This window comes from Colias philodice, chromosome 25 (genome assembly GCF_061535455.1).
Source record: "Colias philodice isolate Cphi_HAF_F1 chromosome 25, ilColPhil1 Martin Lab GWU primary, whole genome shotgun sequence".
In the NCBI taxonomy this organism is placed as follows: Eukaryota; Metazoa; Arthropoda; class Insecta; order Lepidoptera; family Pieridae; genus Colias; species Colias philodice.
Genome location: NC_143110.1, coordinates 781,048 through 794,739, shown reverse-complemented (window position 1 = coordinate 794,739; position 13,692 = coordinate 781,048). Strand labels below are relative to the sequence as shown.

At 34.9% G+C, this 13,692-nt stretch overlaps 3 protein-coding genes across 3 annotated transcripts in view; all 3 read right to left on the bottom strand.

The window, feature by feature from the left end:
* Positions 1–1,221: 1,221 nt before the first annotated feature.
* On the bottom strand, positions 1,222–5,639 carry LOC149477143 (uncharacterized). Its single transcript, XM_089711035.1, has 5 exons — positions 5,624–5,639; positions 2,701–5,124; positions 2,384–2,623; positions 1,691–2,293; positions 1,222–1,601 (listed from the first exon to the last, which is right to left on the bottom strand). Exons 1-5 carry the CDS (start codon positions 5,637–5,639, stop codon positions 1,384–1,386), a joined length of 3,501 nt encoding a protein of 1,166 aa, XP_089567161.1. The 3' UTR covers positions 1,222–1,383.
* A 2,287-nt stretch (positions 5,640–7,926) lies between these two features.
* LOC149477142 (FUN14 domain-containing protein 1-like) lies at positions 7,927–8,313 on the bottom strand. Its single transcript, XM_089710635.1, has one exon. It carries the CDS (start codon positions 8,311–8,313, stop codon positions 7,927–7,929), a length of 387 nt encoding a protein of 128 aa, XP_089566761.1.
* A 1,165-nt stretch (positions 8,314–9,478) lies between these two features.
* The window catches only part of px (MAP7 domain-containing protein plexus), a 116,972-nt gene continuing 112,758 nt past the window's right edge, over positions 9,479–13,692 (bottom strand). The window contains exons 21-23 of the mRNA XM_089711034.1: positions 13,462–13,563; positions 12,675–12,953; positions 9,479–12,406 (exon numbers count right to left, since the gene is read on the bottom strand). Of these exons, the coding sequence (XP_089567160.1) occupies positions 12,157–12,406; positions 12,675–12,953; positions 13,462–13,563 (631 nt within the window). The 3' untranslated portion in view covers positions 9,479–12,156. The remainder of the gene's footprint in view (positions 12,407–12,674; positions 12,954–13,461; positions 13,564–13,692) is intronic.

The window sequence follows — 13,692 nt, the reverse complement described above, 5'->3', positions numbered from 1 at the left end:
GCTCGTTCTATGAGAAGTTCGTATAATAAAGTTGTAGTGCATTTAATTTTCTTTTATAAGAGCATAGAACAAAGTCTGTGAGACAAATATTTCACACACAATATCTGAAAAACAAAAAGAAGGTAGAAATAGATTTTTAAAGAATTGAAACTGAGAGCATATAAAATCATAAAAAGAATAATACTTTTTCATTTGCAGGATAGGTAATTAACAAAATTACAAAATTTGGGAAAGTAGGAAAAAAGATTATACGCAAATAATAAACTGCGAAAATTTTGGATTTTTTTCACTTTTTGCTCTAAAAGTCATAAACTATGCGTTTCCGACAAGTATCATTCAGTACATAAATTAAGGTTATTAAATTTGCAACAATTTAAGCCTAATTAAAGCTCTCTAAATCTTATAGCGACTAAACTGTGGCCATTCGAAGATGGTTCATTTTTCCCGAAATATTGAAATTTTTAGTTTTGCTCCCGTTTGAAGCAAAATATTGGCAAAAACCGCTCGTTCTATGAGAAGGTCGTATAATAAAGTTGTAGTGCATTTAATTTTCTTTCATTAGAGCATAGAACAAAGTCTGTGAGACAAATAGTTCACTCACAATATCTGAAAAACAAAAAGAAGGTAAAAATAGATTTTTAAAGAATTGAAACTGAGGGCATATAAAATCATAAAAAGGATAATACTTTTTCATTTGCAGTATAGGTAATTAACAAAATTACAAAGCTAATTAAATTTGCAACAATTTAAGCCAAACCGCAGCTCTCTAAACCTTATAACAACTAAGCTGTGGCCTTTCAAAGATAGTCAGTTTTTCCCGAAAATTTCAAATTTTTGGTTTTGCTCCCGTTTGAACCAAAATATTGGCAAAAACCGCTCGTTCTAAAAATGAACCATCTTCGAATGGCCACAGTTTAGTCGTTATAAGGTTTAGAGAGCTGCGGTTAGGCTTAAATTGTTGCAAATTTAATAACCTTAATTTATGTACTGAATCATACTTGTCGGAAACGCATAGTTTATGACTTTTAGAGCAAAAAGTGAAAAAAGTCCAAAATTTTCGCAGTTTATCACGTGGTGCGCAGCGAGCACAACTTTTTCGAAGTTGCAAATTGGGATTTACATCACCCTAACTGATCCAAACAACATACCAAAAATTCAAATCTACATCGTGCTTTGCGAATATAGGGTTTTTTGGTGTCGATTTCTACTGGCCTATTGCTAATTACAAGCTAAACAAAAAATAGAGCTTGTACTTTAAGATTTGACTGTCCTATAATATAGTTGTAGATAGGTAATGCCTAGGCATTCAACATTACATGGAAATGTGCGTCCTTTATCTCTATCTGAATTATACAATATGGATCTCCTCCAAATGACTTAAAATTACGTGTCACTACGACAGTTTCTTATAGTCTCTATAGCGGTGTACAGCCTCTGGATTGATTGTCTGACTGCAGCCTCTTCATTTGCGAGATTCTTCCTTTCAGCAAGCAGAGCTTTTGCCCGGTCTGAGTCTCTGGATGCATTGCGGGTGACGTAGGCACTTTCAACCCTCAAAGTTGTGTTACGACGAGTTAAATCTGCAATTTCCTTTTTTCTAGCTGTAAACGAAATACAATGTTTTTAGATTGATACTGTTTTGAAATGTTTGAATGATGTTAAAGTTAGTTCCGTTTAATAAATATCTCACCTGCATCATAATCTTTATAGTTTTTGATGAAACCTTCGACTCCTGGCCACGGATTGGTTGCAACTTGGCAGCTGAAGTCCCGCACGCGTTCCCCGTTATCATTAACAATTTCTAAACCAGCTGAGCCCTTCGATTCATCCATTGATGCATCTGCTACTCCACCTTTGTCTGTCTCTATGTTTTTTAACGAAATTAATTTAGTTATATTTGGTATATTTATTTCTGTATAATTCGGGATTGGCTTTGCTTGGATGTTTTCGCTGTCGAAACCTGGATTCAAGTCACGTTTTTTCGTATCTTGACCACTAAAGTGTTTTATACTTATGTTCGCTATTTTCGACAATCTGTTCAGTTCCGAAAAATTCTTTTCTGCTAATACTTTAATACTGTCTCCACTGTCACAGTATGAATCTATTCTCTTCTTAATAAGATTATTGTTTTCATTGACTTGCTTCTTTATTTCTGTTAAAAGTTTAAGTTGTCCATTCGTATCTAAATTTAGATTTTGTGGGTCGAGTTTTATTTGCTTTGTTTGGTTGTGATGTTCTACTCCATTCCGCCTTTTCCTCTCTTTGATAACCTCCTGCCATATCTTCTCGTAACCTGAAAAAGGTATTAATCGCGAATTAATATTTTAATAGCAAACATTGACTTTCATCAAAATATAACTTGTGTTAGAGACAAAAATATTACCTTCTCTATAATGTTTATTAACATGTGTAAGTTTCAGTTGAGCTAGGAACATTTGTTTCCTTTGTTGCTGAACGCCAGTCTCTTCTAAGTACATTGGAATGTTTTCATCTAGAGATGATTCTGTACTAATGTTTTGACATCGATCATCTTTTGTGAGGATATCGAGTCTACCAGCAGTTATGTAAGCAGATGCTACAGAATCTTTCCTTATGATCCTTTCTTGGCGGTCCATTTCTTTATCTGAAAATAAGTATAAATGCTCAATATTTTGTTATTTGATATTAAGAATGGATAATTTTAACCCTTTGTTTTTTCACCTTTGTATACATTTTTCGTAGCCAATCTGAAATTTGCAAGGAATTCTTGTTTCCCTAGTCCATTTTCTTTAGATGGTCCGTAGTCTTCAATGATTTTATTATAATCTGCAATAGCATTGTCTTCGTATTCACTATCACTATCAACATTATCAGTGTCTGCCTTTTTCGAAACAAATTCATTGTACATTTCGATTGTCATTTTGTCTGGTGTTATGATGTTTTTTGTGCCGTCTTCCGCTGTTATTTTTTTGCTTTCTTTGTTATCACGATTCGTCAAGTGTTTCAGCCTCCGAATCCTTTTTCTTTTCTCATAAAGGTCTAATGCACTAACTTCTTCGGTTATAGTTAACTTTGGTCGGATATTCGTTATTAATATTTTTGGTTGTAGTTTTGTATCCATTTGACAAGCGAAAAATACTTTATCATTTGTTTTAGGATCCGTTTGCTTTTGGGTATCTTTACTACCATCTGCCAAGACTTTAGTAGGGTCGCGATTACTAATTTGCTGATTTAATTTATTATCGCGATCTATTATCATGGGAACTTGGTAAACAATCTGCGGATTGATCATTACTTTTTGATTAGGCGCTTGAAACACTACATCTGTTTTGTTTTGTTTATTTGGCGGCTTTTGGACTACGTTATTACTCGATTTTAGTATGTGAACGTCTTTAGTCTCTGCTGTTGATTTCTGCTTTACAGAACTGTCGGTGTTGTTTAAACTAATATCTTGTTGTTTATTTTCAATTGGAGGAGTGTTAACTTTTGAACTTTCATTGTTAACTTTAACATTATTTTTAAACATCATAACATTGGCTGGAAACTGAACATTACTGAGGTATACAAAATTCGATTGTAGAACAACATTTTTAGGTGGAATTTGTACTGGCTTCTCAGTTTTATTTTTTGTCTTTATTTCTTGCTCTTGCAACGTACCTTGCGTCTTCTCCTTCACGACTATCTTATTGCCATATATTTGGTTTTCAGTGATGAGATTTTCGAAGTCATTCTCATCACAGTCGCCTTGATGCGTTCGTTTAAGTGAAACTACTTTAGACGACGATCCATTCTCACTGATGAGTTCTTCTTTACACTTTTTTGTTTGGCTCGATGGTCGTGAAGGAGGTTGCGCGTTTTTTTGGTCGATAGTTGTTCTTTGTAGCAATACTTGGGGATTTTGTTGTTGTATTGCTAACAACATTTTTTGGTTCGTGGAATTTTTATTTTGAATTAGCAGTATTTGATTTTTTTGCTCGTTAATAGACCTGTCATGTGACGAAGTGGGTAGATTTGGCTTGCTTATATCCTTAGCATTAAATGTTGGACGCGAAGGCAAGTTACATGATTGTCCACTTTGATCTTTCTTTAGTTCTATATTTGGTTCAAGTTTTGGCTCAGGTTTCCGAAATTGAGTTTCAGCTTGATTAATTACTTCTGCTGCTGATATTAAAGTGCTTATACTATTTACTGGTATGGGGCTATTTGTAGTATCCTTGCAACTTTTATCGTTAATTAGCACATTGCTCTGAATTTCTATTTTCGGTGATTCAGATTTCGCAGTGTGAAAAGCAGGATTAAAATGCTTTTTCATTGGCGCCTGAAAACCTTCCGGAGTACTAGTGACACACTTCATATCGATTTTACTTATTGGTATACTGGTCTTTAAGCTGAATCTTTCCGCTGGGGGTTTCTTTATTGAATCTTTGTTTAAGCCCATTGTAACAGTAGAAGTGGAATCTTCTATCTTATTTTCCATTTTGGTTTCATTGATCTGATTTACTTTTTCTGTAAGCGATGTAGAAACAACCTTGGGAGTAAAATGTTCTTCAAAGTCCGTTTGAGATTTAGTCATATCGTCTGGGGGTTTGTCAGGTGGCATAGCATCGCTACTTTTATCTTCATTAGCTAAAGGCGTCGCTTCTTTAGTTTGAACTAAAGGATAAACGACTTCAGTCGTAGGTGGCTGATCATTTCGTGAACTGGTATTCGGTGGAACGATAACTGGATAGGATACAGGTTGAAAAGCGGAGTAGACTGGTACAGAATACATGTAACATCCATAATTGGGATAACCTTGCACTTGTTTTGTTGTAGCTACACTAGGGCTTGGATTTGGAATTGATGAAGGTGATATTTTTGGGGATTGAGAAATAGATTTGGGAGGAACAAACGTAGGTTTCTCTGGGTATGGCAGCGGGTTAGATTCTTCAGGTGGTTTAAAGGCTTCTATAGATTTTGGCATAGGCTGGATAGCAGCTATGGGAATGGTGGATGGCACAGTTGATTGTAAAGCAGATGGTAAGATTGACGGCGGTGGTAGAGATGGTGCTGAAGAGACTATGGGTGGTGGTAGCGTGTCTGAAGTCGGCAGTGGCCTCTCCTCAGTTGTAGGTAGCACTGGTTGGACTGGCTTGGTTAGTCTCCCTGTAATACATAAAAATATTATAAGTATATTACAAATACGCAACTGTCTGTTATCTGAAAATGTTGGTTCGTTGATATGATATGGCGGACATACGACTTTTTTCTTATTTGAAGTACAGTTATTGCGTTGAAGTGAGAAAAACTAGTAAGATAATTCGTATATAGTTATTCATATGAAAAAATAGGATAAGGTTTTGCAAATAAAATACTATAAAAGCTGTTTTAGGCAAATAAAGTACACACGAAAAGTACATTAATTACTACAAATATGAAAACTATCATTCGTTATTCAATCTTCTGTTTATTATATTATTAATTCTTAATTTATCATTGTCTTATAATTATTATTTAAGAACAATAAAAATAAGATCTTATGTTGCTTCCTTAATTTTTGTATGTATGTGTTATTATGAATCAGCTGTGGGGTTATAAAGCGATCTTTATTTTATTATTATCTCTGCTTTCCAATGCAGATACGTATAGGAAATAGGTATGCTACTTGCAAGTTGCATCATCACTATCACTAAGTACCTACATAAAACAAAGTCGCTTTCTCTGTCCCTATGTCCCTATGTATGCTTAAATCTTTAAAACTACGCAACGGATTCTGATGCGGTTTTTTTTAATAGATAGAGTGATTCAAGAGGAAGGTTTTAGTATATAATTTATTATGTTTTAGACAAAGCGGGTGAAGCCGCGGGCGGAAAGCTATAGTTACAAAAGATGAACCGATTTTATAGAAACTTGCACTGTTTGCTATCAGAATATTAACCACTACTTATATATTGATACTATTGTAGGTAGGTACAGTAAGTCGAAATGATTACAGCTAGGCCTAATTAATTTGCTTTATATGCAAATACAGGTATTTCTTTATGTTTTTCTATTTACTATTTAGGTATTGTCAACTGTGTAACTGTGTATTGTGTGTGTAGTCTTTATGTATTAGAATTAAGTAGGTACGCTATACGATAATAATTATCATTTAATCATTTAATTATTATTAACACCAATAAATTGATAGGTTTCGTTTAATTCTAAATTAGAAAACCATGAACTTGGACATATTTTTACATTTTCTGTCAAAAAACACAATTAATGTGATTTATCGCTTTGCCTGTGCCTATACCTAAGCTAAATTACAAGCTACATTTTTGTATCATAATCATAAAGGCCATCTAACAAGCAATCGAATAATTATTGAAGATAATATTTATTAGATAAAAATCTTTACTTTGTCAATTAATTATAGATAAATATAATATAATACATACTATACATTACATTTAAATTTATTTAATTAAACGTTCTAGATGCGAATCTACTAAAATGGAAAAGACTTATATTTTTTACTCATCGAGTATACTAAGTATCAAGTATGTACATATTACTTAGGAATATATTTTAGTACCTACTGTTATAGATTTATCTAATGAATATACTACAGTGAACATTCGCCGATGTTATAACTGTGGTCAGCATAACTCATAGAGGTTGAATAATAGGAAATATTAAGCCACTGGCTCGTATGGACTGTTATGTATAAAAAAAACCTAGCTGGCGTACCTACTACCGTACCTACTTAATGCTTCATAGGTGTCGTATGACCCAATGATAATCCAAATTTAGCGACTATTAATTGAGAAATTAATTATATAATTATCATAAATGTTCATGAAAAAATTTGCATAGTAACTACCTAAATACCTTAAGAGCAAACAAAAGAGCCGTTTTTCCATACAAACGTAGTCCCCTGTTTCCTCCTTGGATTGTGCCTCTAGATCTCTAAATCTATGGTAACTTTAGCCATGTTTCTACGTTTTCTTTTTTGTCATAATATATTTTAATTATTAAAAAAGATATGAATCTTTCAAAACGTAAGAAATAGGACCGATTTTCCGTTAGGTACGTTCCGTCTTCCATAAAACTAATTTTTGAACATTATATAAAAAAAACAAAACGTAGGAACATAAACTATACTTTTCTCTACTAAATTATGAAAAAATGTAATTAAATCGGTCCAGTATTGGAGGAGGAAGCAGGGGACTACGGAACGTCGAATTTGCGTAATTTTTCTAGGTATTTTCGGCCCTACTGTCGCGCTCTACGGGAGAGCTAATTTTGATTTCTCTCACTCGTTTTGTTGGCTCATAAATATCTTTAGATCTTTGTTATCATTTGAAAAGCGCGCTAAAATTGCTGTTATATCCTTGCACCTTGTCATTAATCCAACAGTTTCATTGATGATTTTATTTGCATTTTTTATTGTTATAATTAATACCCAACTCTACTATTTAGCTAAATATGTAGATTGTAGTTTAAAATGATATTAAGTGCAAATCTGTTGTTCGTGAGAATCTACGCTTAGGGCAAGCGTTGCTCATTATATGTAATTTAATTGTCTTCAACATTATCATAATAAGCATGGAGCAGTTTTCATGCGCATAAAAGAAAATTATATTTTCATTGTAAACTGAAAAATCTCATGTGTGTATTTTGAACAACCTTGTAGATTCCTTGTATTATTTAATTATCACTATCTTATTACTTAGGCAGTTTTTAAATTGCATATTATACTGTCAGGAATGTCCGTTGATTTTTATCACTAGACGCATGCGTCGTGAGGTAGGTAATATAGGAGTAGAAGGGATTCGAACCCAATATCTTTACTCAATGAATATAAAATTTATGTAAGTAGGTATTGGGTACAAGATTTTTTGTAAAAATCAAGAAGTAAGATAATGTTATGTAAAATAAAAATACATTCTCTCAATATATATCTTTATTATCAACACAACTCCATCACGCAGACGCCACGCCGAAGAAAAACCCGCCGACGAAACCGACTGAAAAACAGCTATTTTTCTTCATAAAGCGCAGGATCTTATCAATTACATCCTGACTATGGCCCATGGCTTCTCGAACTTTCTCCCAATTTATATTTATATAACCTAATTCTGTTGCGAAATGCAGAAGAATGATACTACCTCCTAAACCGAATGCGGCGGTTTTGCCAATTTTGATGGCACCCACTCCGGCCACCCATCCACTTAGTGTCCCCAGCGCGAGATCCTTACCATTACTCTTATAGAACTTATTTACTGTTGCGTCGAAAAACGTATCCTCAGGCTTCAAATCCTTTTTTGTTATGTTGCGTAGATCGAAATCAGCGGGTATAGGTTTTGCCATGTATGTACATTTTTTAAACAGCTGGTATAGATATGGGTATAGTATTTTTGTAATTTTTTGTTTACGTTAGCTCAGGGTTTGATAGATTTTGGCAGAGTAGTGTCATAAACGTTGCTCTATGCTTCGTAGATTATAGCATTTCTTTTTGAATTTTCAAACCTTTCTTTCATGAGGCCTTACAATAAAAAATAGCTAGATGTACGCCTATTGGATTTTCGAAAATTATTTTTTACTTTATAATATTTGTATTTGAGTAGAAAAAAGTAATAATATTAACTATATGTTATTACAAAATTCCTCATTCATGTTCCAGAAAAACTAGGTAGGCTCTGTAGCTTTTCAATCTATCAGTATTTGCACAAGTATTTGTAAGTCTATTCAGATCGGATCAGCAGTTTATACGTCAAAACATATATGTGTAGATGGTGATTATACTTCGTACCTAATAGATGGTATTATAATATGATCTGTGCTAATAGTATAAAACCATAAAAATGATTTTTTAAAAGTATTTCCGTAAGTATCGATGATCTCTTTAGTATACTAACAGAGGGCGTTAATACAAATGAAATTCCAATTTATTCAAGTTGTACTACCAATAATTGGTGATGTGGTTTTGATGATAGCTCAGATATAAATTAATTGATAGACCAAATCTAAAGGTGTGATAGATTTTCATTTGTGTAACTAAAAATTGTGAATATTTGTAGGGAAGTGTCAGTAGTGTGATTTTTTTTATCTTCAAATGATAACATTAGGTATTTTATACATTGAATCGATCCCAGAAGATAAAATGATAGTTTTCATATAATTTTTCATTAATTTACTACTACAGTTTAGCGCATAAAACACTTGACTATGAATTTTTTTAGCCATTTAAAAAAAAGGGTTGAATTTGAATTTCAGAACTTTATTAGTAGCATCCTGATACAAATATTCAAATATAGGTTAAGCCACGGATAAGCATCCGTGGCTTAACCTATATTTGATAGTTAGGTAACAAGTTTTATGCTTATTTTTATATAAAATTCCTTCATTTACCGTAGTAGTAAATCAATGCTACATACTCCATCTGTAAACAGCACACAGTTATCTCTAACTACACTACCCAAAGCAGCGGGTCAGGAGGTGGGGGTGGTCAAACAAAAAAATAAAAGCATGCAAATTCAATTTCACTGATTGTATTTTTCAATAAAATCATCATTTTTTCACTTGTTAGGTATTGTCCATAATACTAACTATATATACATTTCTAAATGCTTCGCTTAAAAAACAAAATTATTGAACACCTATTACAAGCTAAAATTATTAATAACTATCTAAAAAGAGGTTTCACGTAATTATTTTGCCGTACGGGCAGTGTCGTGTCGTGGTCGTGTCGCATACGACATTTATCACAAATGCAGAATCGGAGCCTGCTTACATCGTGCGACATTTTCATCGTAAACTATAAATAACTGTGACGTAATAAAACATACGTATCACCAAATTGATTTTAACAAAAGCTGCAGAAAAAAAATGTCACATTATACAGTGAAACTTGTGTAAAAAAAATAGGCCATTTAATGTTTTAGCGAACAACGAACCAACGTACAGACAGACAGACAGACTCATCCAAAGCTTCCCTTCACAGAGAGATCACTTCGAATTAAATAAGTACATAATATCGTTGCATTCATACAACTATACAAATAAAATTTGTTCATATTACATGTTGTTTTTATATAAACATTAATTAAAAACTCCACAGTTCTGAATAGGCACATAGAATCAATATTTATTTTCATTTTTCTCCAAATTCTCAAATGCGTGATAAAACTTGATGAAACTTTACCAAAATGAATTCAAGAATTTGGTAAAACTTGGAGTTTTCAAATATACATGCATATATAAAAAATCGTATCGAGTTTTGTAAAAAAATCCGTCAAACTTATAAATAAACGAACTTAATTTTAAATATTACAAATCTTGGGCCATTTTCTATCGAAGGATCGATAAAAATATACAATTACATACAATAATAATTTCCATCATTTCTACAAAAACATCGACCGATTTTAAGTGCGGCGACAACAATGTTTTTATTTCATAAAATATATAAAAAAATTGATCAAAATCAAATTCATAATAAAATCCATTCTTTAGATTATTATCATAATATTTTCAATAAGAAGCCGAATTCAGAAATACAATGTTAAAAAAAGTGGACGGAAACATTTACAATAAATAAAATAACTTTAGTTTTTGGAACAAAAAACTACTCGAAATCGATTTCGTTACAAGAAAATAAATAAATATTTAAAAAATAAAAACAAATCTGACCAGATATTAGGAGACAGTCTAAAATCAAACATAGGTTTTTAAATATAATTATATAATAGTAAATATCAAGAAAAATACATCGAAAGCTATTATCATCCTAGAATTCGGCTTCAATAACTACCAAGACAGTTGCGTACACAATACATTTCAAATAATTCAGGGAACAACAGTTATTTTTTAAGGCAATTGACTTTGCCTTCGTTTATTCTTGTAAAATAAGATATTTTTTTTATCTTTTCGATATATTTTTTGTCATTTTTCCATACATTTTACGTCAAAAACATTGTCATCACCGCACGTAGTAGTTCGTTGGTTGTCACTTAGGCTTACAAGTATTAAATCGATCAATAATATATCCTGCGCCAGGCAGTTTGTATAACGCGTAGGAACTTGCTACATGTATTGCACGCGGCGTTGCGCGGGGCGGCCCCGCCCTTTTATTTACATTTATATAAAAAATACAAAAAAACTTGAAAAACACTTTTGTTCGCGACTGTACCGTATGTAAAGGAGAAAAAAGAGGAAATAATAGTTTAGACGGGTTTAAGAATTGATTTTAAAATAAATAGTTAATGTAATTTCGTTCAGGATTGTACTATTGCAAGTCTGGTTAATTTAGTGTTTAAAAAGGACGAAATAAAGAATAAAAACACGAGATTTTTAGTGAAAACAGCGAAAGTAAGGGGGAATAAGCAAGCAATTTTTTTCTTTGCTATCTAAATTTTGTACCGTAAGGTTGGCAGCAAATGGTTAGTTACTTTTTATTTATTTTTATACATTTTACATGTTTACAATATAAATAATTACACGATAGTATCAGTTATTATTACATCATCGTCATTTTTTTTCAAACTTGGCAAATACAAAACCTGTAGGGTTGTCGCATTTAATAAACCGAACGTTTTATTTATTATAACGGGTATAATTATTATTGCCGTCCTATTTATACTACTATGTATAGGGTTGTCAATTTACAATTTTAAAAAACTAATTTTTGCATATTCGTTTGCATACTCTTAGGGTTGGCAGCTGACAATTTATTGCTACTTTATTGATACTGCATGACATATCGAGTCATTTATAAGCTCACACGTCACACAGTATAATCAGGGCTGTCACTTGCGAATTTATTCGGGCGAAGTTAATACAACGGTGGGGGAGGACGCCTGTCCGTACATCATGTACATTCACGAGAGATCAGGGTTGCCACCCGCGGACAACGCACGCAGCCCAAGCATCCACTTATTCATTTACTTTATCGACCTGCCAACTGCGCACAGCCCTATATATTGCTACTGTACGACAGTCAGGGCTGCCACTCGCCACCGCTAGACACCAGCATGCTACAGCACGACAGATACTGCAGGGCCGCCACTCAGTCGCCCCCGCACCCGTAACCTATCACGTGTCAGCCCGCTGGCAGTAGGGCGCTGTTAGGGCGCAGTCAGGGCGCTGTTAGGGCGCTGTTAGGGCGCAGTCAGGGCGCAGTCAGGGCGCAGCGAGGGCGCTGTCCATGCGCCGTCAGAGCGCGGCGGGCGGGTGCGGCGGGTGGGGGGCGTGGTTGGCGTGCGGCGGGTCGGCGGGCGGCTCACCGGGCTCGTCGTCGCGCTCGTACGCGTAGGGCCGGTAGGGGCGGTACAGTAAGGGAGGAGGAGCCCGAGAGCCCTCCGACCGCCGCGCCTCCTTCTCGCGCGCGAACCGCTCTCGCTCGCGTTCGCGTTCGCGTTCGCGCTCCCGCTCGCGTTGTTCCTTCTCGCGTTGCTCGCGTTCTCTGTAATGGAAAAGGAAATTGGTGATAATCAAGTAACAGGCTGCGGGATTACAATTAAATTACGTTAGTATAGATTTATATGTTACAACTGTTACATAAAATGTATTTCAACATTCAATACAACAATCAATTTAAATCAAATAGATCCGGCTCGAAGGACCAAAATTGTATTTTAACAAAAATATTATCTAATTTAACATTTCCTGGCAAAAGCTAGTTTTCTTTCTTTCTGCCTCCATAGATCAATAATCATCTTCACACGACTCACCTCTCCCTCTCCCGTTCCCGCTCCCTCTCCCGCTCCCGCTGCAGCGCCATCTCCTTGTCCCGCTCGTCGTGCGCGTGCTGCACGTGCTGCGCGTGCTGTACGTGCTGCACGTGCTGCTGGTGCTGTGCGGCGTGTGCGGCGTGTGCGGCGTGTGGGTGCACGAGCGGCAGGGGCGGGGCCAGCGGCGGGTAGAGTGCGTAGGGCGGCAGCCAGCCCACGCCCATGCCCACGCCGCCGCGGAACACCCGCTCCAGGTACATCTGCTCCTCCGCGGCTAGCCTGCACATATTAAAATATAACGTCAGGAATTGAGGTCATGTATTAGATGTGAAGTTAAACGTAAGTCTGTTGCGCTATCTTTATTCTTTTTTTTATATTCACTTATGTGTTTTTTTTTTTTTTTTTTCTTGTGTAGTATCTAATTGAATGCAATGTGTTTTATTTTAATCATGCATCGATATAAAATACGATATTAATAATTGAAATGAAATTATCTATATCACTTATGCTCTATGCATAATTGAATAGAGAATTTACAAGAACAGTTTTTTTGTATATATGTGTGAGTGTGTGTAAGCGTGTATATGTAAGTTATTCGCGTTCATGTATATACGAATATGTGTATTTCTGTGTGTGTACAAATGTAATGTGTGTGTAATGTATGAATCGGTGGCAAATGTTAAACATGTTATGACGATTCAAAAGTGCTTTTATAAGAAGTCTAATTGAGTAAATAATTGTTGGAGATTGAGTTTATGTATGTAGATATTATGTATGTGAACGTTACCTATACTGCAGCGCGGCGCTGGAGTACAGTCCGGGGTGCGCGTACGGCGAGTAGGCGGCCGGCTCCAACAGCGGGAACGACGCCGCCGCCGGGTGGGACAGTCTACAAGGGGGGTATTATACGATGAGACTTCTATAGCCATTGACTCATTTGACCAATTATTTACATAATTGGGCAAATTAATCAAATTTTGGTTTTTGGGACACCTGCCCTTTTTCTATTGATCGATTT